Source organism: Grampus griseus (assembly GCF_964374135.1).
Source record: "Grampus griseus genome assembly, chromosome: 11".
NCBI lineage: Eukaryota > Metazoa > Chordata > Mammalia > Artiodactyla > Delphinidae > Grampus > Grampus griseus.
Genome location: NC_139005.1, coordinates 49,486,771 through 49,511,390, shown reverse-complemented (window position 1 = coordinate 49,511,390; position 24,620 = coordinate 49,486,771). Strand labels below are relative to the sequence as shown.

Here is a 24,620-nt window from a genome sequence, read left to right as displayed (position 1 = left end):
TAAAGAAATTACTAAGAGCCAAATAACTTTATAAAACAAATTATATAAATACCCTTGAGATTTGAATGTTTTGGCAAAAATTTTCTTAGGGATTGAGAATTTAAAAATTCTCCAATGATTGTTGTTATTCAGATTAATGTTTTCATGCTAATACATTTCTCTCTTAGTATATGAGGAAATACAGACATCACCATTTACCATTTGGGTTCTTTTATTTTTTAAAGTCATTTTCAGAAATGATTTATTTAAGGAAGAATAAAGGGACAGTGAAAAACAACTTTTTTAGAAATTTTATCATAATTTAAATATAAGTATATATTTAAATATAACCCCAATATCTATTCTATATTTTTCAGGTTTTGATGACCTCTGTAACCTAAACGGGTAACATTCTCTGCAATACAACCCACTGTTTATATAATCTAGCATGCATGAAACTGGAATATGACCATTTTATAGCTTATCATTATTTCTGGTTATTCTTCTTGTATTTACATAATTAAAAAGCAATTATGATTCTAAATTTCAAATACAGCTCTAAAAGGTCCTAGCTTATCATTACTTTTGTTTCATCTTGTACTCACATTTTCAAAATGCTGTATTCTTGAAAACTTTGATGGCTCATAATTTTGTTTTGTTAAAGAGAAAATTAGCATTTTTTGTTCTATAATTGCAAAACGTTTTCAATTTTAAATTTATAAACACCAATTAGAATAAGCAATCCAAAGAATGTTTTCAATATTACATCACCTATTTCCTTCTAATCACCTCTGCATGCACACACACCTGCCTTCAGTATTTGTTTACTTACTAACTGTATTAAGTAAATTTGGTGCACAAATATCATGAAATATGAAAGAATACTACCAATTTTTTTTTAGCGAAATGGGAGAGTAGCATGTTCTTGTCACAAGATAGCGTGTGATAAAGTCCTGGACTCCATGAATGAAGATACACTATTCCCTTTTTGTCCTTCTGAATTCTCAATTATGTTTAGTGAAAGCTTAAAAGAAAAACAAAAAAGGCTACCAAGATGCTGTCTCCAGACTTCTTTACACATTTTTACAAATAGGATGTCATACTCTGGATGCTGCAATAAGAATACTGAAGGATGACAATAGGGATGACTTACTACACTACTGCATCATCCTCCTTCTAAGCAATTCCATTATTCTGTTTTTACATTAGTCTTTTTAAAAAATCATTTAGAAATAATTGAGGATTAATGATGAAATAAGTCCTGGGAAAAAGAAAATCACTAAGATCCCATGAAGTATCTTAGATTTATAAACAGGGCCAGTGAACTCATAAGATAATGTAACATAGAAAGAGTCTTACTCTGTTTTTTTAAAAAATATATTTTCTCTTTGATCTTTGAAAGATCTCTTAAGAAGGAATAAAAATTGTTACCGATCCATACAAATTGTCAGAAGTACCCAAAAATACACTCAAAAACTGAGATTGGACGCTAAAAAAACAAACGAGCAAATATAACAAAACAGAAACAGACTCACAGATACAGAGAACAAACTGGTGGTTGCCAGAGGGAAGAAGGTGGGGGGATGGGTGAAAAAGGTGAAGGGGATTAAGAGGTACAAACTACTAGTTATAAAATAAGTCAAAGAGACTTAGTATGTAGCACAGAAAATATAGTCAGTAGTATTATAATAATTTTGTATGCTGTGTAAGGTATAAAAACATCAAATCACTATGCTGTACACATGAAACCAATATAATATTTAAAGTCAACTATATGTAAAAGTAAATAGACAAAAAAAAAAAAACCCCCTAAGATTTGTGTGCAAAGTTACCTAATGTCTAAAAAAAAAGCTAGAGGTGCCCAATGTTTATGAAGCACAATCAGAACTTACTTGATAGGAAAATCAACTAAGGTATCCAACTTGTCTCTCATGTATCGACTGTAAGAAAATCGCTTGAGATGTACCACAAGTACTGGAGGCAGGGACCATAAATCTAATTTCTTTGTGGCTTGCTGATGTTCTTTACAATTTGGACAATACCTAAAAATAAAGAGAAATATTTAAAGCTTGTTAGAGATAATGTTAGAGGTAATATTAGGTAATGCCTAATATATAACAGATAGGAACTTCTATTTTTATCATCAATAGATTTTCCAAATAGATTTAACTATTAAAAATGAATATGTAAATAAGTATTCAAAGAAATAATGAGGGCTAGATTATTTACATTACAGTATGCTAAAAAGACATGGATGTATTATAAAACTGTGCTGAGATACAGGCATTAGAAAAATCTCAAAACTTCTGGACTCTAATGGAATTAGTAATACCACAAAACATATTGTGATTTTCCTAAAAAAGCTTCTCTTGAAATAGCTGCACAGCTAAAAGTTCTTGGGAAAATGTAACTAAAATTAATTATTCACAGTAAAATGGCTATTATGGAAAATATAGTAACAAAATTAAAGCTTAACATTATAATAATACTTTTAAAGACATTTTCATCCCTCTTAATACATTATTAGCAGATAAAGAAATGCTTATTGTTAAAAATATCAAAGGGAATTTAATTATCACTTTTTCAATTTGATGTACCACATACCTCAGTAAAAATCCTTAAAAAATAATTAGAAACAATTATTTAATATTTTCTCTTACCAGGGATCTTCAGCACCCAGCTTTTCTTTTGTTGTAAAAAGCTCAATGCAATCTTTTAATTTCACAAAGGGTTTTTTAGGAGGTTTGTATTCCACACTTTCATGTTTTTCAAAATCCTAAAGAGAAGTATTTCTTGAGTTAAGAAAACAAATGAAACAAAACTCATTTTAGTGATACCATATTACTATGAATAGTAATGAAAAACTCCTAAATGTTCTAAAAAAAAAATCAAAGCATATTTCAGCTGAGATTTACACTACACTTCTAATAATTCCTGTATACACACCTATATGGACAACCAGGAAGTTTAAACAGAAAGCAGTTTCAAAACCAACAAGCCTTTTCTCTTTTAGCACATAACCAATTTTTTACTGCAAAATAAACATAGCTGGTAGAAGCAAAAGAGTGTAACAAAACAGTGTGATCAACAGGGAAAGATAAAGAAGGAATGATTGATGACTTACCTCAGCAGCATTTTCATCAAAATATCTTTTTTTCAAATCAGGATCCCAATCCAAAGCAAGAAAAGATCTTTCTAAGGTGGAAAACATATTTTTTCTTTAAGATTTAATATGCCTTAATGTTAAAAACGAATATATTTTAATGTTAAGATATATACCAGAATAAACAAATAGCAGTCTCTTCTACTTGCACTAGGTGATCAGGGCAAATAGCTGTTTCCAAGCCATTAAGATACTTTAGAGCTAAAAAAAACTTAAGCATAAGTCCAACCTTCATTTAATAAACACCGACATGTGTTTTAGTATACTTAGAAATGAAGGCTTTTCATTTAAAAATGTAGATAGATACATAAATGTTATTTTTCATGATAGTGTTGAATTTCATGGTTTCACCTAAAAAAAGTAACACGCGCTCAAGTTTAGTGTTTAAGCCATTTTCCACAAATACTTACCATCTAGCCTAAGCTGCCTATCATCAAATCTTATATGCCTGGTATCATCTTTGATGTAGTTGATATCAGTATTGCCTAAGTTGTTGAACTGGAATGTAAACAATCGTTTTTTGTGTCCCATGAGTTGACCTTTGCAAGTTTCCTCAGTACATAATCCATTTTCAGAATCATTATCTCCTCCAACTGAATCTTCAGACTGACTGTTTTCATTCTCAGAGGGAAGTTCTTGATCCTGGCTGGATTCATCATCTGGCTCATCTGTTTCCATTTCACCTAAAATTAGATATTAGAAATCTTTAAATAAACCCAATGTTACATTTAAAACTTATTAATACTAACACTATTTTTCCCAGGCTTGCAAATATTGTTTAGTTCCTTAATCCCCATCCTCTTAATTTTTCTCTGCAGCAATAACCCAAGTGAAAAGTTTTTACAATTTAATAGGGAAGTCTTACTTGGTGAGCCTTCTTCATGTATGCCATTTGGGCCATTCCCATTAATATTTTGGTCCTTACAGCAGTGTAGGGATCCTTCGGTTTCTTCAGAGTCAGTAGATATTTTGACATATCGGCTTAAATAAAATCAGAAATCAAACAAGTTCAGTTCTATAAAGGCAAAAACTTAAAAAAAAGTTTTTCATTCTTTTAATAAAACAAAATCTCTAAATACAATTAACAGTGGTCATTAGTGGATTCAATGATAAATTCAAACTCAAGATATGATACTGTAATCATTTGTGTTTGGCTGTCTTTATAAAAATAAGTTAATTTGTTACTTTTAGGGTTTTAACATCTTTCTTTTATATGTTAAAAGTTTGTGGCAAATAATTTCTTGACATAAAATTATTTTATAAAGATCCTCATTTAGATGATATATATATATTATTGCTAAGACCACTTATAGTTTATAATGTCATCTTTATGTATGGTTTATGGGACTACAATATTAAAATAGGTATGCAAGAAAGAAAACTAAATATGTTAGCTATAAAGGATAAAAGAAAGGGAGCAAATGGCATTCTTGATTACGTTATAATTCAAATCAAGGTTTTAGGAAAACAAAAAGGTGTTGCCTTGCAAAAGGATCAACCATGAAAGTTTATCCTTTTAAATAAAAATATTTATTAGTATGAGTTCTTGTTATCAGTATGAGCACGGTGTATAAAGAAATGAAGCACATGACATTTGTTATGATTTCAGAGTGCAAACATGATAAATTCCTATTTTCTTCCAACTGTAAACTTTTGGTGTAAAACAACTAAAAGAATTTATGCTTCCTGGGTTTAAAATTACCTCAGTAATGTGGTTTACATGATCAAGAAACTGGATTAGACTATAATGTGATTTCTTACGTTGCTACCCATCTAAACAAAGCTGAAATAATACAGACAACTAATTATATTCTGATAGTACCTTGCATGTTTACCTTTATTAGCTATTTAGTATTTTATTTTGTTAATGTAGACTTGTTTGGCACTTACCACATTCTCACAAGCAGAAGATTATAGAGTTTATCTTCAGTGTTGTTTCGTGGTACAGCCATAAGAAAAGGCTGACCAAAAAGTGAAGAACCAGTATGGTGGGTGTAACTTGAGTGTCTAAATTTTTCTCTCAGGCAAACAGGAATAATCACATGCTCTGTATCTTCTGTTCTATTGATGTTAATCTCAAACCTACAAGGATAAAATTGACTATAAACTCTGAAAATTTTATGATATTTCTTTTCAATTTTTTCTCAAGTAATATTTGCACAATAGATTTCATACTTACACATAAATATCATCCCGTTCCATAATACTACTAAGGTTTTCATCCATTGCAAATATTCTGTGAAATCTATGATTGTATATATCAGTAACTATCATCTAAAAGGAAATAAATTTCTATTAAGCTGGTTTTACAACAGTGAAAAACTAAATTCCAACTTACATACTTTAAACCCAGGAACATCCTACCTTATCTGCAGGTACTCCTGACAAAGCAGACAACGCTGTACAAAGATCAAGTATGTTTCCAATTTTGGGGACAACCACTTTGTACTAAAAAACAAAAAAAAATTAATACATTTATTACTTTGGAAAATATTCACTAGGTGAGATGGACCTTTTGGTTGCTTCCTCACATTCACGGTGGCACCTGGCTCACTGTGTCTTGTCTCCAATCTTGGCATCATCCTGGGTGACAAAGTCCACATGGATGGTTTATCTTATTGTTCCCTCACTCCTCAATTCAAAGACCTACACTTGCTTCAGCTGTAGTTCACTTCCTGGACCTTGCCATCTCCTGCACCACTTCTGACATCTTAGACTCTTAACTGTTTAATCACTATTTACTTTTCCTGGAAACTCATTCTTTCCTATTCTTGGCTTGCACTGAGATATCTAGTCCTTCTAATTCTCAATTTTCTCCTAGTTTATCAGCTCCCTACTATGTCCATGCCCTTCCACCCCCATGATTCATCCCTTTAACCACTCATTGCAAAAACTTTACTTTGTTATTCAGTTTTACTCCTGCTATACTTTCTCAGAGTTGTTCAGACTGCTGGAGTAAACTGCTCAACTTCAGAGACTGGTGTACTACAGACTCACAGTGCTCAATCTCAGCTGATCCTTCAACACCAGCCAGAAAGTCTTCTGTGTAGCCTTTATTCGCTTATTCTCTTATTTTTCTCAATAACTATTTAAAATCTTCACCATTTCTTAGGCTTTTAATTTTACCACTTCTCCCCTCACTATCAGCAGAATACCTATTTCACTGAGAAAAATATAGGCTACTGGATAGGAAAATCTCCAACTTACTGTTCCCCTTACAAACTTGAGTCTAAAAGGTCCTTTTCTCTGTCTCTTTTGACACAAGGAAAGAGAATCAGGTGTTACTCTTCCCCATTCAAGGCTAACACTGGTATCTATCCTTTTCTGCCTCCTCTAGAACAGGGGTCCCCAACCCCCGGGCCGCAGACCAGTACTGTTCCGCAGCCTGTTAGGAACCAGGCTGCACAGCAGGAGGTGAGCGAGCGAAGCTTCCTCTGCCGCTCCCCATCGCTCCCCATCACTCCCCATCGCTCACATTACTGCCTGAGCCATCCCCCACCCCATCCCACCCTTGCCTCCATTCCGTGGAAAACCTGTCTTCCATGAAACCGGTCCCTGGTGCTAAAAAGGCTGGGGACCGCTGCTCTAGAACATAAGCCCAGCAATTATCCTTTATTTCATTTTATCTTGACTTATAAAAGCACTGAACTGTATACAAGTCTCAAAAAACAAAACAGTCTCTCACTGTTTTCTAATAATTTCCCACTAATTATCTCCCTTTCTCCTCTGCTTTATAAATAACCTTGTAAAGTAATGTCTACACTGACTATCGTAACTTCTTTATCTCTCATTCACTTATTTATCCACTCCTGGCTTTTGCCTTCACCTCTTTATTTAACCTGTTACCAAGGCTGTCAATACTATCATTTAACCAAATTTACTGAACTCTCTGCAGCATTACTGCTGACCACTGCCTCCTTCAAAATTTTCCTCTCCCTCTGACACTACACTTCTTATTCTTTAATGTCCTGGTCACACCTTCTTTTGAGTAAAGAACTATCCTCTAGCATTATCCTTCAGAGTTTTATCCTCAGCCTTCTTGATTCTATATGCTTTCCTTAGACTAGGTGACAATATATCCCAGTTTGCTTTGGCGAGTCCTAGCTTAGCCTGATGTCCTGGTATAATTATTAATATGGCCCTTTTTTTTTTAAAACAGTTCTGATTTAGATGATCATTTGGGTGATCTCATCCTTCTAAGACATTCACTACCATCTTCATAGAGCTCACCACCCAATTTATATCTCAAGCACAGACCTCTCTCCTCTAGTCTACATACATAAAGTCAAGGCTTATTGATATCTCTCCTAAATTTTCCTCATGAATCTCAACTTGTCCAATACTAAACACAGATTTAGGTCATGTTAGGCCAACATATCCAATACTAAAATAGGTTTCTTCTTAAACCTTTCTTCCTATATCTCCCATTAAAACAAATAGTACCATTCTCTCTCAGTTTTCCAATTCAATAAACTTGAATACTCTTAATACATTTTCAACTCCTATATTCAACTGGTTCTTCTATCTGACTGCCATCCTGACACTTAGCTTAAGAGTTCAAGCCCTTGTCCTCTGTCATCTCCTCACTGCAAAAACCTCCTACCTGGTCTTAGTACATCTGATCTAAGCCCATCCAATCCAATCTCTGCACTAGCCAGAATGTTCTTTCTGAAATACAAATCTGACCACACAATCTCTTTATACTTAATACACTTTAATGGCTCCTTTAGTCTTTTAGGATGAAGTCCAAACTTCCTATGAAAGCATCAACGTTCTTTGTGATCTAGCTTCTGCTTACCATATTATCTGCTTGTAGTTTCCAGAAGTGGGCCACATTCTCTTTTGCCTTCAGCCCTTTGTACGTGTCACTCTGTTGTTCTATATAATACTTTATTCCCAACTTTCATGTGATTAATTTTAAAACCTAATCACCCTTCAGGATTCAGCAAAGGCATCATCACCACTTTGGGTAGGTTATTCCTTCTGTATATCCCTACAGCACCCTGTCAGAGCACTTTTCACACTGTATGAAAAGCTTCTTGAGAACAATGACTAGGAACACCCTTGTACTTCCAGCATCTTGCACAGTATGTGAGTCCAATACATAACACATGTGTTCAACACAATTACAAATAAACTTCCATGACTCAAATCACCTTCAGTGATGGGAAAACTCATCAAGTGGGCTAACCTAGCTAATTTCCTTTTCCTCTAGAGCTGGTTAAAGCACAGTGTTAATGAGGTGATCATTTTGTATTTGAGTTGTTACTGTCTCCAAGAGGAAAAAAAAATCACAATTCCTCTGTGCTGATCACGGCTCTAACCTCCACAAATTTATGTTTCTGGTCACCAAGTGAGAAAACAGGTAAATTAGTGAAATTCACATTGCTGGAAAAATAATTTATAACCCAAATTACAGAAGACCATTCAACACATACTTTCCAGGTTAATCTGTAATTTGATTTCAATTTGCTTCTACATAATAGATGTTATATTATTGGCATGGGAAAGTACTATCTTTAACAAATGAGTATAGAGAAATAGAGTACATTTATTTTATGTTGCAATAAATTTTTACTCATTTTTTATACTCCTCTCTTATTCCATTATACTCACTGGCATATATTTGTAAAGTTACAAACTAGAGAAGTTAAGGATGTAGTTTAGTATTGCTATACCTTCTCTCCATTGAAAAGAATGTTAAAAATCCTATACTTCCAAACAAGTGAATAAGTGAGTATCTAAAGGATGTGATTTTAGACATGTGAACATATATGCCCCTGGCCAAAAATAAAAGCAGGTATTTATTAACCTTGCTCATGGATAAGGGCAAGTGCCATGTCTCTCTTATTCTCTAAAATATTCTCAGCACTGCTGGATGAAATACTGACATGAAGATACCAGGTTCAATGAGTTCATGAAGCAAATAGATAAATAGCAAAAGAAATGGGTGAAATTTGCATAACTGAGTACATGACTAGTCTCTACCAACTTTAATTATTTTGGATGAAAGTACTATATTTTTATGAATACTTCATATTCTGTGCCCTGTTGACAGTAAACCCAAACACTTCCACTAAATGAATGGCACGATGACAATTTTGTTCAAAGCATACTTTTCATAAAGATTTCATGAACACTGCTATGGACTGAATTCTGTCATCTCAAAATTCCTATGTGAAGCCCTGACAACCAATGTGATGGTATTTGGAGATGGAACCTTTGAGAGATTTAGATAAGATCATGAAGGTGGGGGCCTCATGATGTGACTAGCATCCTTGTAAGAAGAGACACCAGAAAGCTTGTGCTCCCAGTCTCTCTCCCTGCCCTGTGAGGACACAGCAGAGGAGGCAGCCATCTGTAAGTGAGGAAGAGTCTGCACTAGAAACCACCAGGCTGGCTCTCTTGTCTTAGACTTCTAGCCTCCAGAACTGTGGGGAAATAAATTTCTGTTGCTTAAGTCCTTCAGTCTATGGTATTTTGTTATGACAGCCCGAGCAGACTAATACGACTAACAGGCTCTAACAAACTGCACTTCTGGCTGGAACCCTAAACTAAGATCTTTAGTAAAGAATCTTCTAAAGTTGGAACTATGTCTGTTTTGTTTACCAGAGCTTTACAGTCAGTAGGTGCCCATTTGAATGAATAAAATTTTTGAACACTTCTAAGTCATGAGGGTTGGAAATACAAAGATATACAAAGTCCCTTTCCTCAAAGAATTCATGGTCTGGGGACAAAAGTTAAAGTAAACCAAAGGTCATAATAAAATTTGGTAAGTGCTATAATAGAAATTAGGGTAACAGAAGGAAGAAAAGGAACGAAATACTTTTATTAGGGAGGGTCAAGCATCAGAAAACGATTAACTGATTAATAAAGGGAGAAAATATAGTGTTTTGCTCCATAAAATATAAAATAATCCAATTATAACACTAGGCAATGGAATCAGGCAGACAACTGATATTAAGGTCTAAGACAGGGCTCTTGCATAGACTAAGTGTTATTTGATAACCTAAACTGTTAAAAGATTAGAACATTATTGAAACAAGTATTTTTAGCCTAACTAAATTTCCACTTCTTTTCCAGGTTCTTAAGATGCCTAAAAATTACAGGTATTTGAATATACCATTATCGAAACCATTTCCTCTAAGATCAGGAACAAGGCAAGGTTGCCCACTCTCGCCACTATTATTCAACATAGTTTTGGAAGTTTTAGCCACAGCAAACAAACAAAGACAAAGAAATAAAAGGAATCCAAATTGGAAAAGAAGAAGTAAAACTGTCACTATTTGAAGATGACATGAAACTATACAAAGAGTCCTAAAGATGCTACCAGAAAACTACTAGAGCTTATCAATGAATTTGGTAAAGTAGCAGGATACAAAATTAATGCACAGAAATCTCTTGCATTCCTATACACTAATAATGAAAAATCTGAAAGAGCAATTAAGGAAACACTCCCATTTATCACTGCAACAAAAAGAATAAAATACCTAGGAATAAACCTGTCTAAGGAGGCAAAAGACCTATATGCAGAAGACTATAAGACACTGATGAAAAGAAATTAAAGATGATACAAACAGATGGAGAGATATACCATGTTCTTGGATGGGAAGAATCAACATGGTGAAAATGACTCTACTATCTAAAGCAATCTACAGATTCAGTGCAATCCCTAACAAACTACCAAGGGCATTTTTCACAGAACTAGAACAAAAAATTTCACAATTTGTATGGAAACACAAAAGACCCTGAATAGCCAAAAGCAATCTTGAGAAAGAAAAACGGAGCTGGAGGAATCAGGCTCCCTGACTTCAGACTATATTACAAAGCTACAGTAATCAAGACAGTATGGTTCTGGCACAAAAACAGCAATACAGATCAATGGAACAGGATAGAAAGCCCAGAGATAAACCCACCCACATATGGTCACCTTATCTTTGATAAAGGAGGCAAGAGTATACATGGAGAAAAGACAGCCTCTTCAATAAGTGGTGCTGGGAAAACTGGACAGCTACATGTAAAAGAATGAAGTTAGAACACTCCCTACTACCATACCCAAAAATAAACTCAAAATGGATTAAAGACCTAAATGTAAGGTCAGACACTATCAAACTCTTAGAGGAAAACACAGGCAGAACACTCTATGACATAAATCACAGCAAGATCCTTTTGACCCACCTCCTAGAGAAATGGAAATAAAAACAAAAATAAACAAATGGGACCAAATGAAACTTTAAAGCTTTTGCATAGCAAAGGAAATCATAAACAAGACAAAAAGACAATCCTCAGAATGGGAGAAATATTTGCAAATGAAGCAAATGACAAAGGATTAATCTCCAAAATATACAAGCAGCTCAGGCAGCTCAATACAAAAAAACAAACAACCCAATCCAAAAATGGACAGAAGATCTAAATAGACATTTCTCCAAAGAAGATATACAGATTGCCAACAAACACATGAAAGAATGCTCAACATCACTAATCATTAGAGAAATGCAAATCAAAACTACAATGAGGTATCACCTCACACCAGTCAGAATGGCCATCATCAAAAAATCTACAAACAATAAATGCCTCAGAGGGTGTGGAGAAAAGGGAACTCTCTTGCACTCTTGGTGGGAATGTAAATTGATACAGCCACTATGGAGGTTCCTTAAAAAACTAAAAATAGAACTACAGTACAACCCAGCAATCCCACTACTGGGCATATACCCTGAGAAAACCATAATTCAAAAAGTCATGTACCACAATATTCACTGCAGCACTATTTACAATAGCCAGGACATGGAAGCAACCTAAGTGTCCATCGACAGGTGAATGGATAAAGAAGATGTGGCGCATATATACAATGGAATATTACTCAGCCATAAAAAGAAATGAAATTGAGTTATTTGTAGTGAGGTGGATGGTCCTAGAGTCTGTCATACAGAGCGAAGTAAGTCAGAAAGAGAAAAACAAATTCTGTATGCTAACACATATATATGGAATCAAAAAAAAAAAAAAAGGCAGGGGCAGGACAGGAATAAAGATGCAGATGTACAGAATGGACCTGAGGACACAGGGAGGGCAAAGGGTAAGCTGGGATGAAGTGAGAGAGTAGCACTGACATATATACACTACCAAATGTAAAATAGATAGCTAGTGGGAAGCAGCTGCATCGCACAGGGAGATCAGCTTGGTGCTTTGTGACCACCTAGAGGGGTGGGATAGGCAGGGTGGGAATGAGATGCAAGACAGAGGGGATATGGGGATATATGTATACATATAACTGATTCACTTTGTTATACAGCAGAAACTAACACAACATTGTGAAGCAATTATACTCCAATAAAGATGTTAAAAAAATAAATATACCATTATCTTATCATTATATGAATCAAAATGTATAGCAAGTATTAGTTTCTCTTCCAACAGCCAGTAGGAAAAATATTACAATGAACATTAAAGAAAGTTCAAGTTGGAAAACTGGGAAATTACTATGTTATTAATCTTTGTAAGCTAATATTCATACCAATATGGTAAAATCAAACCACCTCTCATTTTTCTTTGATAAGAAAAAGTCTTTGAGAATTTTGTTTTTACATGACAAATAATGGTACTTTACACATCCCTCACCCTTTCAAGGTTCTGAAAAGTTGTACTAATTAGTGTATAAAAATCTCTTATGCAAAACAGCTTATTATCGAATTGTACTTGAGGCATAAGGACTCAACACTAATCTTTTATAAAAATAACAAATGCAAAAAAATTAATCACTTCCTACCTGCATAGGTTTCGTAAGTGGATCCATTCTAACTAAATAAACTTCCAAGGTACGTTCCTTTTTCATGGGCAATGGAAGTGTCAAGTAACAAAAAGGATCAAATGTTACTGAAATCTTAGCACATTCAGGACAAACTAAAGTTGATTTAAAAAGGCCATGAAATATATCTACTATGATAGAATCATTTCTTTTTAAATGGTTTTCCCAGGCTTCTTCAGCAACTACCTGTAAGGAAAACAGACACATATTACAAAGAGATACCACATTATTATAACAATGGTGACAATAATATGGTTAAATTTACCTTATCTGGTCTTCCATCAGCATCTTTTAACTGTATATATGGTTTTTTCCTAATTCTATTCAAATCCTCATGTAGTCCATCTAATAGGAAAGCTAATAGTTCTTGACAGTCTTGTTGCTGGTATCCAGAGAACTGAGGTGCAAAACGTCCTACCTGTGTCTGTAAGAGAAGCAAAACTATAAAATCAGTTCTAGGGACAAGATTGATTTAAAAAATACATAGTCAATTTTCATTATTCACAGATTCCATATTTGTGAATTCACCTACTTCCTAAAATTTATGTGTAACACTCAAATCAACTTGTGGCGCTTTTGCAGTCATATGCAGATATGATAATTACATATGGATAAATACATGTAAAGAATTACATATCTAAAAATATTTTAATAATGATAACTAATCTGTAAAATAGAAAAGAAATGCTGACCTAAGGAGAGAACATTGAGAAAATATGGTATAGTTTTGTACGAAAGATTGGGAAACACTAAAGACTTAAAATTCAGTAACATTTCTGGGTCACTTGAAAAAAGTACAATGCAAAAAAAAAAAAGTACAATGCTCTCATTTAAATTTTGTGTGTAAAGAGAGGATAAATCTCATAGAGATAAAAAGAATATTCATGTTCATATATAATTTTCCTAGTCTTTGCAGTGCTAAGTATTTTTTTGATGAGACTGAAAAGAAATGCAAAAGAAAAAAGTCAGATATCAAGGACCTATTTACACATAATTGAGAACATCTTGTAAAATGAAACTAATTGGAATCACGGATAAGGGTTGAGAAATGACTTGTCTGAACTAGTTTGTCCTAAGTTTGGAAAGTTAAGGAAGATAAATGCAGGACTTCTTTTGATTTGTCTTTTATTTTTTAAGAACTAGTACATAGTTAATAAAATGTGGCCCAGTCCATGTTCTATATGAACATCATTTAAGTTGTATAAAAAACGGTTGAGGGCTTCCCTGGTGCCACAGTGGTTGAGAGTCCGCCTGCCGATGCAGGGGACATGGGTTCGTGCCCCGGTTAGGGAAGATCCCACATGCCGCGGGGCGGCTGGGCCCTTGAGCCATGGCCACTGAGCCTGCGCGTCTGGAGCCTGTGCTCCGCAACGAGAGAGGACACAACAGTGAGAGGCCCGCGTACCACAAAAAAAAAAACAAACAAAAAAACGGTTGAAAACTGCTTATTTTCTTCAAACGTTTAAAATCTCATAAATCTCACCCATATAATTAATTAGGAAAACTTCAACAATATAAAGCTAAATTTCAGTTCAATTCTTATTTGAATGACAAACTAAATTACTTGAGATTTTGATTCTAAGAATTAACTACCTCACAAATAAGAAAAAACATAGAAGTTTAAGAATTATATTGAAAATATATTTAATTAATATTTAGTGCTCACTTTGCAGACCAGTTTCATTTCAATAATTTTTCAAACCAATAATGACTCGCAAAATAGAGTTCTTAGAGTTTAATGACATGCCCAAATTTAGTCTTTACATTTGTATAAAATATTTATATAGGTTTCTTAGAGATGTGCTGTATTCTAAAACAATCTGCAAATGCTAACTGCTGTCTGTAGTCATTTTGAACCATACCAGTGTTTCTCAAACTTTATTTCATTATTTCCTTTACCAACCTCCAGAACTCTTTTTGGACAGTTTAAATTAATCATCTATTATGTGCCCCACCCTGAAAATTTAATACCATATATGCTGTGTATGTATTTATGTGCTGAGTCCCTTTGGAGGGCCACAAACCATTGTAAGCTATGATTTTTTACCCCTTTCCCAAAGATTTTTGTCCTCTTGGGTGTGATATAGGCCTTGTTGAAAATGTATTCACCATACTAACCTTAAAGGCTCTTGGTGTGACGTAGCTAAATTTTCCAGACCACATTTGCTTGATCAATTCAGCATAAGATTTAGCTATTTCACCTCTCATTCCTAAGGGATTGTCAAAATTCAGTTCTTCTTGATACTTATCATTCAGGAAATATTCAGTAAGTGGAGGTGTATTGCTCAAACACTGCAAAGAATAAAATATATTTTCAAGTAAAAGAAACCACACATTAAACATGTTAAAATGTAGAGAGAAACAAAGTGATAATATACAGCAAAAAATTTACATGATGGCCTCTTGCACTAATAAGTAACTGATCAAATAAGCACTCAAATGATGTACTCAACTATTCATTTCCCAAATTTCAAGTCAATTACTTATAGTAAATGAAAACGCTAATATTTGTTGCTGTAAAATCTGCATTAATTTTAACCACAGCAAACTACTGGTTAACTGGGAGAGAAGCTCAGAATTTTCTTTCCTTCTTTTACTTGACTGGTAGAAATTATGGATTGTCTAATCATCCCAGGCATCTGCAAATTAGCCTGAGTAGGTAAAAACTGAGACAGAGGGCAAGCAAGAAATGAACTTTAAAGAGGTATTTACTGCTTCCATTGTCAGTTCCTTATCATGAAAGTGCAGCCTTCTAAACTTTCCTTTTGGATCAACCATTTTTAGAAGGGAGAGTACAGATCAGCTGAACCTCAGAAAACAAACTTTTATGTGAACTCTGGCTGTGTTCTTACTTCTTCTAGCTCTTCTTTAATAACACAACAATCCAACTTTCCTTTATGGCAAGATTAAAATTATGAATAAATTAATTCTCCAGCTCTGTTCCATTTTGAATTAAATAATTTAGGATTTAAAATAAAATAGACGGCGGAGGTAGTTTTTCCACAATATTTTATCTCAAGATGAAGTAATTTTTTAAGTTGATAATACCATAAAATGTGACTTCATTTTGAACCGAATATTACTTTATCAAGTAGATGTCTAGAGCCATTAATTAGAACATGTAATGACTGACACAGACATACGGTCATATAGGTTAACTTTTTTTTGGCTGCAGGAAGATATTTGTCTTGGAGTAAAGTGACAAAGTGCCTTAAGTGAAGCTAGTTGCTTGCACATAGAGTAGTAGAAACCTGTTCTTATGACAGTTCAGACTTATATTAATGGAAATAAAAGTTTTTCAAAGCTTGCTTACCACTCATATGGAATAAGTTAAATAGTTTTGGTAACTATGAAAGGTTCAGCCTGCTGAGTTCATGCTGATAACTTGGATGCTATAAACTATGACTATATGTCATATACTGTTTGGCTAAAACTCCAAAATTAAGCATATTCAATTCTTAAAAATAGATTACGGCATTATATTTTGTGGTTTCAATTATAAATCAATTTATGTGTACTCATGTAACTATGATATCTATTTTGGAATTTTCTAATAAAAATAATACTGTCCAAACTGGTAGTCTGGCCCCTACCTCAAGGTAAAAGGGAGAACCCTTTATAATATCATGGAACTTGTTATTGTATTATTCTTAGGCAATAAAAATATTATCAACAGTTAAAAAATGTTTGAGGTGGGCTATACAGCCTGTAAAGTTATTTACATGTCTTTTTCAACGGTAAAATATTTTATGTGAACAAGAGGTAAGCTACAGTGTAGGAAGTAATTAGGGAAGGGACTTTTTTTCTACCTTTCCTCTTAATTCCTTTTATATCTCAAACTTTCATAATCTTACAGGCCTTCTGAGTTTCATTTTCTCTTTTCTTTTTGTAATATATGTCATTTTAATTATAAACCCAGCACTGGAGGTAGGGCCAGGCAACCTAGAATACACCATGACTACATAGGGCATAAATGCCATCACTTAGCAGTATCATCTCATTTAGTACAAAAAGGACCAACACTAAATAGTCAATGAGGCAAACTGGAGGTCAGACAGCATTTACAACAATTATTAATTAGTTTACCTAATTATTCATGTTTATCCTTATCTTGCAAAGAGCTTCCAAATATAATTGAAAATCTTTTTAGCTTTCCATAGCATCCAGAGTGATCTTTCTAAAATTTGTCACTAAAATTTATGACTTAATTATGTCACTTCCTTGCTACAAATCCTTTAATAGCAATTTCAGATTAAAATTTCAAATCTTTAGAAGGGTCTGTCTTTTGCCCATCTATTTAGCCTCATCCCTTGTCAATAAAATACCTTCAAAAAAACAAAAAACAAAAAAACTTCCATCCCAGCCTTATTTGATTACTTGTGGTTCTTTGACCTCCATGCATTCTCTCACTTTTTAAGTTCTCATTACTCTACCTATATGAAATATACCTTCTTTGCCTTACTAACTTCTACTAAACCATTCAGGTATCCTGTCTGGGAAGGATTCCCAGGTTCCCTTATAGCGTTTCCTCCTGTATGTTTTCTTATTGCTTAGTGCTTACTTTTATTACAGCATTTATTTTATAATATAGTGTAACTTTAATTTTTAGGTTGTCTGTCTTGCCAAATAGACTGAGACTTCCACGAGAGCAGGAATCATGATATCCTTTAAATTCATGTCTCTAGCACTGAGCACAATGTCCCTTGGCATTTAGCATGTATACAATAAATGCATGCTTAGTTAAAATATTTTTTGCCTATATTTACTAATGTATTTATCCTCCATTTCTTCTTCTTCTTTTTTTTAACTCTTTTCTTTCAATGTTTGGCACAGAGTACTCAAATTTTGTTGAATGATATATCACAAAGTAAGGCAAAAATATTTTTGCTTGTAATGAATAATTTCAAAAGTTTCTTCAAGCACTTCTACCTGAATACTAAATCCAAAAAGACAGCACCTATTAAAAACTCCCTGGTCCCCTTTTGTTTGACTTTCATTTAATCTACCATCTGCTTTGTAGTGGGCCTCTACTTGGATTTTTAAAAAGTCAATGACACAGAGACCAGTGCTTATTTTCATAGTGACTCATGCCAGTTTGAAGCTGATTATAATTCACTGATAACAAACTAAACAACAAAGCACAAATAGTCTTAGTAAGTAACTGCCTGTATTTCCTGTCAAGATATCATAACCAATATATTTTGAGATAAACTTTATATTTAAATGTAAACTATTAAATCCTAAATGGTCCCCCAAAGCATCTTATTTGCTGAACATAACGTTTTAAGGAACTCACAACCTTAATTTTTCTAAAAATTTTCTGAAACACAAATACAGAAATTCAATAGCCAGTTTAACTGTTCTACTACATAGATCATAATAGTTTAAAAACTAAACTGATGTTAGACTTTTTTTCCTCATCTTGAAAATACCACAATTTTCTCCTTCACCTTGAATATAATGTTATTATAGGAGTCACTATATTCTTGAAATAATATGAAAACCAGTTAAACATTAAAAGTTCTCTTTTGGTATAAATTTCAAGGAACTATTGTAATAAAGCTCAAACAACTAAAATATTTCCTCCAGGTGACATCAGTATTCAATGCCATCATTCTGGTAGAAGAAAGAAGCCCATTTCTTAAATTTGGTCATAATACAGCTTGATTTTTAATTTATGCAACTCATTATTCAATCTTTTAACATGAGGCTATCTTAGAAACATGAACATCTTCGACAATTACAAGAAAATTGGATACCTGGACTGGCTGCCATTAAATACAATGTTTTAAAGAATAAAGATAACTTTCATTAGTTCAATAATAAAAACTATAACCAGAGTTCTGAAGCATTTCTCTCAAAGATTCTTCTATTATAAAAACATCACTTTCCTATCTGATTGGGACTGTTCCAGAACAATTCCTTTCTTAAGGCATATATATATATATTAGAAGTCCTACATATGTAGACATAGGAAATGTCCTTTTTAACTCATGATACTTTACTCCAGTAATGTAATATGGACTAGAAATCATACAACATATGTTGTGCCTATGTGGATATATCTCTTATTCTCAATGTTTCCTGAACTGCAAAAAAAAAAAAAAAAAAAACCCCTCATCCTTAACATACATGGTTTTCTTAGCAAAAACTGAGAATAAAACCCCCCCCACAAAACCTGAGAATATATATGAATGTATGATAAAAGCAAAAAGGATTATATAAACCATGTTAGTATATTATTTTTATAGCTACTTATGAGTTTTGTGACATTCTAATAGTCACAGGCTATTTTGAGCTTCACCTGTTAATTCATTTGATTTCAACTGCCTGACACTGACAAATGCCAACACTTTCATAGTTTAAGAACTACCTCTTACAAGTCATCACCAAAAAAATGAGGTCCATATATGAAGTAATGTGACTGATCATAAAACACGTATCTCAAGCCACATTCTGTTTGTATGACAATTGTGTCTAGAGTTGGTCCTAATATTGGGTAGAATTCTGTCAAATACCATGTTAAAAATAAAGCAATAATCAGACTGAAGAAAAAGATTCTGTACTAGTAGTTTCAATTCTTGATGCAAGAGAGAAAAAGTAAAAAAGCTACATTAATCAACAGGCAAATGCACTTGTTAACTAGGCAAATTATTTATTTAAATGATTTTTATGATCCTTAGGCAAGTTAATAGTGTGCAAAACTGACAAGAGCATTTGAAGATCTAAGGATTAAAAAACTAAATTTCAAGTTTAGTATACGGTAATATGGAATACTAAAATTTCATATTTAGTGTATGGTAGACTTTTGGCATTCATTAATTTAGCCTTTGTGATACAGCATCTTCACAGCTGGCTAACTGGAAGGTTGAGGATATAAGCTAGCATGAAAAGATGTTGATCCATGAGGAATGATGAGAATGGTGTATTATGTGCAAGCCAATCGTTTTGTGAGCAAATGTATCTGTTCCTCAAAATGGCTTTGTAGTTCTCTACTTGTGCTCACATATGCATTTAAAATGGAAATTGCAAGTAAGAGTATTCTTGAATGTGAATTTGAATAAGGGGTCTTAAGATATATTCCTTAGTTTAACCTATTAAGACTGAGCCTTAGCATGTACTCCTCCCCTTCTTAGAACATTCTTCCCCTGTAAGAAATTCCTATTTATTCTTTAAAACTCATCTTAACATCTCAGCACCTCAAGGAAGAACTAACATTCCTTCTTCTGGACTAATGCTGTACCTTGAACTCACTTAGACTGTCCTTATCTTGAGAGCAGAGTCCATGTCTTATTCACCTTTGTAACTTAGCATCTAGCACAATGCCTGGCACATACCGTAATAAAGGTGTGATAAATGAATAAAAACTTATACAGTAAATCAGTCCTTAGAGACTGAGAACACTGGGAAAACACTTGACTAAGATCTGAATTGCACCCTGTTATATAACTATAACCTGTTTAAAGTCCTACAAATTCAAAAATAAAGTCCAAATAATGCCTAAAGAGGCTTTCCTAATGAAGGAAAAATAACTATTGTGAATACTCCAAAAAATAACTGTCAAGATAAATCCATATAAGTAAACGATATGTGAAAGAAAAATATTTGGTAATATATTTTCATGAAGACTCTTTTTCCCAAATCAACCTGGAACTAGACACCACAATTCTTAAAAAAATTCTTCTAAATAATCAAGTATCTTATCCAGTGGACATTCTATATGGCTCAATGTATAAAGACCTTTAATCACTGTCACCATGAAGAACTTTTTTAAAAAGAATGCATATACCATTGGATTATTTTATAAAGTATTAATTATCTATGAAAAACTCTCTGGTTATAAATTTCTGCCCTTAACCCAACATCCTAAAATTGGAGTATTATGTGAAGTATGATTCTCTCTCATTCCAGGAAAGACTACAATGTTTTGTACATAACTTTTCCTTACATACACATGCAAAAATCCTATTCCTCTTACATTACTTTCAAAAAGTTCTTCCATTAAATATGTTCTGATCAGTAAGACTGATGTTTCTCGAGTTCTTTGAAAGAGTGACTCATGTAAGAGTCTCAATTTTGTATTTCACTATAAACTTCTATATATTTTTTAAAAATTGATGAATTGAAATAAAGTTCTACTATATAACCAAATCTCAAGTCTATAATCAACATATTTTAGGAAATGAATAATTAATAGCCATCCCAATAACTTGTAATGAATCTGGAATTTCCCCAGTACCTGGAAAATAGTCAAAGTAATCCCCTTCAAAAAGAGAAAGTTGTCTTTTGTAATGCTGAATATGAACCACTCCCTTTCTGTTCAGGTGCTCCAGAAGCCCAATTTTCAAGTGATCATGTATGCTCACTATTTTAGTAAACCGGTAACTAGAACAGGAAAGAAAACAAACTTAATTTTTGATTACCTAAAGCCTTTGAGTTGTGTAACTCATTCTGTAACTGATCAAAATGTAACGCCACTCACAACTCTTAAAGTAGCTACACTTTCAAACTGACCAATACTAAAAACCCAATCTAAAATGAGGAAACCATTTTATTTTCTTATGATTTAAAAAATAAAACCTAAAGTAATCCATGGTTAAAGTAATCTTAGAATTCCCCCAAATATCTTATTTTGGATTTTAAGATTAGATGGATAAAGAATTTTCGAATTTGTCATGTTATTTTTCAATTCGTCATGACAAGAGTATAAACGTTTTAAAAAGGTACTGTATAACTCCAAAGCATTTTATTAAAACTGGGATACTGGCTCAAATTCTGTAAAAAAGTAGTGGATAAGACAGAAAACTATGACGTAGACTTTTACAATGAAGAACTACAAATATAAGCCTGGCCCCTCACCACGGAGGTTTGGAAAATGAGATATTTTTAAGACACTTCATGTTTTATTTTTTTTTCCTAGGAAAGGCAAATCTCATTATATTTGAGATCAGTTCTGAAGTTTCTCCATATATTTTAGGAAAACAAATACAACTATAGCTCTATTTTGCTTTACATTTCCATTCTCTCTTCAAGCTTTCTTTAAAGAACAAATTTGTGTAAGTAAAATATAAGTGGATATAACTTTCTTTTTATTTATTTAGTTTTAAAAACTTTGTTTTCTTCCCTCTCCCACCTAGTTAGTGAAGAGAGAACTGCCATACACTTGACTTAAAATATTGAAATTTTACATAAAGTAGTTCTAAAGGCAGTATTTTTGAATTGGACAAAGATGTTGTAACATTTTCATGTTTATCATTAATCTGGTCACTATGCTTTGCACATGAATAAAATTAAACTTCATTTAAAGTCCCTGCTGTCACCCCTTCTTCAAATTCTATTTAATCTCTCTTCACACGCTACTTGAATTTAATTAAGAATTATTATGAAAGCTTGGGAAGTATGAGAACTAATGGGAAACCTTTTGGCTAGCAAAGAAATGTCAATGCCTATCCCCTCCTCATCTATGGGATTGAGGAAGGAAAATTTTGTCAAAAGGACTACCCTGTTACTTGCAGTGAGTAAGTCCTATAACTAGAGATGTCACGCTTAAAAAAACATGATTATATAAAGACCAGTGATTTTTTCATATTAAAAGCTAAGAGTAGAAACTGGATAGAAGATCCACTTGCAATAGAGAGAAATTTGAAAGTTTCTGGGATAATGATTAGATCAACAATTGATGCTAAGGTAAGCTTAGGTAGTTGTATGATGCTTTAAAACTACTAGATTGTAACAGCAATTGTTTAATTTTTTTTTTTTAAGTAACAGGCTATTTATTGAATGATTTTTATGTTTAGATATTCAGTTTATGGGAAGCATGCTTAAGCTAAATGGTTCTAATAACATTAATAAATATTAGCATAAGTTATATTTATTTTAAAGAACTAAAGCTTATTAGTTCAATTTTAATGTTTAGTAGCTTATTAATTACCTATTAATTACCCTATTAATAATTTAAAACTGGCTCACAATGAAATAAATGCCAATATTTTAAGCAAGCAAGATAGTGAAAGGTTTTAAGAAAAAACAAGTGTTTTAAAGTTTTGTTCAGTCCCCTGAACATAATATTCAGTAAAGAAACATTTTCGAATAAATTAGTATTAAGAATTATGTGATTTGTTCATCTTTTAGTTATCCTGCTAAGGCATAAAGAAAGGGACAGCAGAATTTTTTTAGAAAGTTTAACTGACTTACTACATTCTTTGAAAGAACTACCAAGTCATATACTTCTCTGCATCATTTCATTACACTAGGCCCATAATTGACAAGGCTGAGTTGAAACAGAAATTTAAGGACTATGTGATAACATAACTATGAAGGTTTCTAATTATTTTCATAATAAAAGAGAACTTTAAATTTATTTGATTAATCACTCAACAAATATTAAGAACAGAAGACCATTATGTTAAGAGACTAGAAATACAGAAATACTGTTCTAAAATGTTTTCATGCCATTCACTGTGAAATCGTTCAAGAAACAATTTGCAGAGTAGTAGGGTATGTTCTGCCAAGCTGTGATTAACATGGCAGCCCAATTCAAGTACTATCAGACTGGCTACATCGGCAGAACATAAGCTGTAGTGTTTATTAGACTTTATATAAATTGGTAGGTCTTTGCAAGAAGTAAATATATATATTAAAAGCTATAATTCTTTTAAAAATTATTGTGCTCTTTGACATTCAGACAGCTCCAGAAATATCATTAATCTGGTACAGGTCAAGTACTAAATATTTCAGGTAAATTTTCCTAATGCAGTGCTTCTCAAATCATCTATGTGGAAGGACTAGTATCTTTTTAAATTTTCAAACTGTCACAGACTGATACTTCTATAAAGTTTTTAGAAAATAAAAATGAACCACTAGAAAAATGAAGAAATAACATACAGAAAAGAAAGACCCATTTTAAAATTATTAGATTTAATAGATATGAAACTAACCTAACTGCTATAAAAGTTCTGGATCACTCACTTATGCTTAATTTCTATAGTTATTTTATTGTTGACCTGCACTGCCTCATCCAAACACTGTGAGAAACACTGTTCTAATGTAGTTACTATTATGTGGCATTATACCAAACATTGGGGATATAAAAGAAAACCAAAGATAACCTCTAATTTCATGATTCTTACTGTGTAGTAGGTATTTGTCCAGAAGAGATAGAGGAAAAGGGGTGTGTGTGTGTTTGTATGTGTGTGTGCATGCATGCATGTGTGTGTGTGAAAGGCAACTAGGGAAGAGGTAACATTTTATATATAAAGAGATTTGAAACTCAATGAATTCCAAGAACTTTTAGTTTTGGTTAAAGAGCTAGGTAGGGTCCGGTTTGGATTTTATCCTTTAGGTGATAGGAAATGAGGTTTTTTTAAAAAAATTAATTAATTTTTGTCTGCGTTGGGTCTTCGTTGCTGTGTGGGCTTTCCCAGTGGGGGTGAGGGGGCTCCAGGCGAGCAGGCATCAGTAGTTGTGGCACGCAGGCTCTAGAGTGCAGGCTCAGTAGTTGTGGTGCATGGGCTTAGCTGCTCTGTGGCATGTGGGATCTTCCTGGACCAGGGCTCGAACCCGTGTCCCCTGTATTGGCAGGCGGATTCTTAACCACTGTACCACCAAGGAAGTCCTGGAAATGAGTTTTAAGCAAGGAGGTATTTGCTTTTAAAAACTGACTCTGGGAGGAGTGTA

At 33.2% G+C, this 24,620-nt stretch overlaps 1 protein-coding gene across 4 annotated transcripts in view; it reads right to left on the bottom strand.

Annotated features, from left to right (window-relative positions):
- USP15 (ubiquitin specific peptidase 15) overlaps nt 1–24,620 on the bottom strand; it is a 127,102-nt gene that overhangs the window by 9,077 nt on the left and 93,405 nt on the right. For 3 of the 4 annotated variants that reach the window (XM_082665047.1, XM_082665048.1, XM_082665049.1), the window contains 11 exons: nt 15,063–15,236; nt 13,210–13,368; nt 12,906–13,130; nt 5,507–5,590; nt 5,322–5,416; nt 5,033–5,224; nt 4,008–4,123; nt 3,553–3,825; nt 3,104–3,174; nt 2,640–2,755; nt 1,872–2,021 (listed from right to left, as the gene is read on the bottom strand). In XM_082665047.1, coding sequence (XP_082521173.1) covers nt 1,872–2,021; nt 2,640–2,755; nt 3,104–3,174; nt 3,553–3,825; nt 4,008–4,123; nt 5,033–5,224; nt 5,322–5,416; nt 5,507–5,590; nt 12,906–13,130; nt 13,210–13,368; nt 15,063–15,236 — 1,655 coding nt within the window. Of the gene's footprint in view, nt 1–1,871; nt 2,022–2,639; nt 2,756–3,103; nt 3,175–3,552; nt 3,826–4,007; nt 4,124–5,032; nt 5,225–5,321; nt 5,417–5,506; nt 5,591–12,905; nt 13,131–13,209; nt 13,369–15,062; nt 15,237–21,183; nt 21,319–24,620 lie in introns of those variants that run through there. The other variant, XM_082665050.1, reaches the window with a different exon arrangement.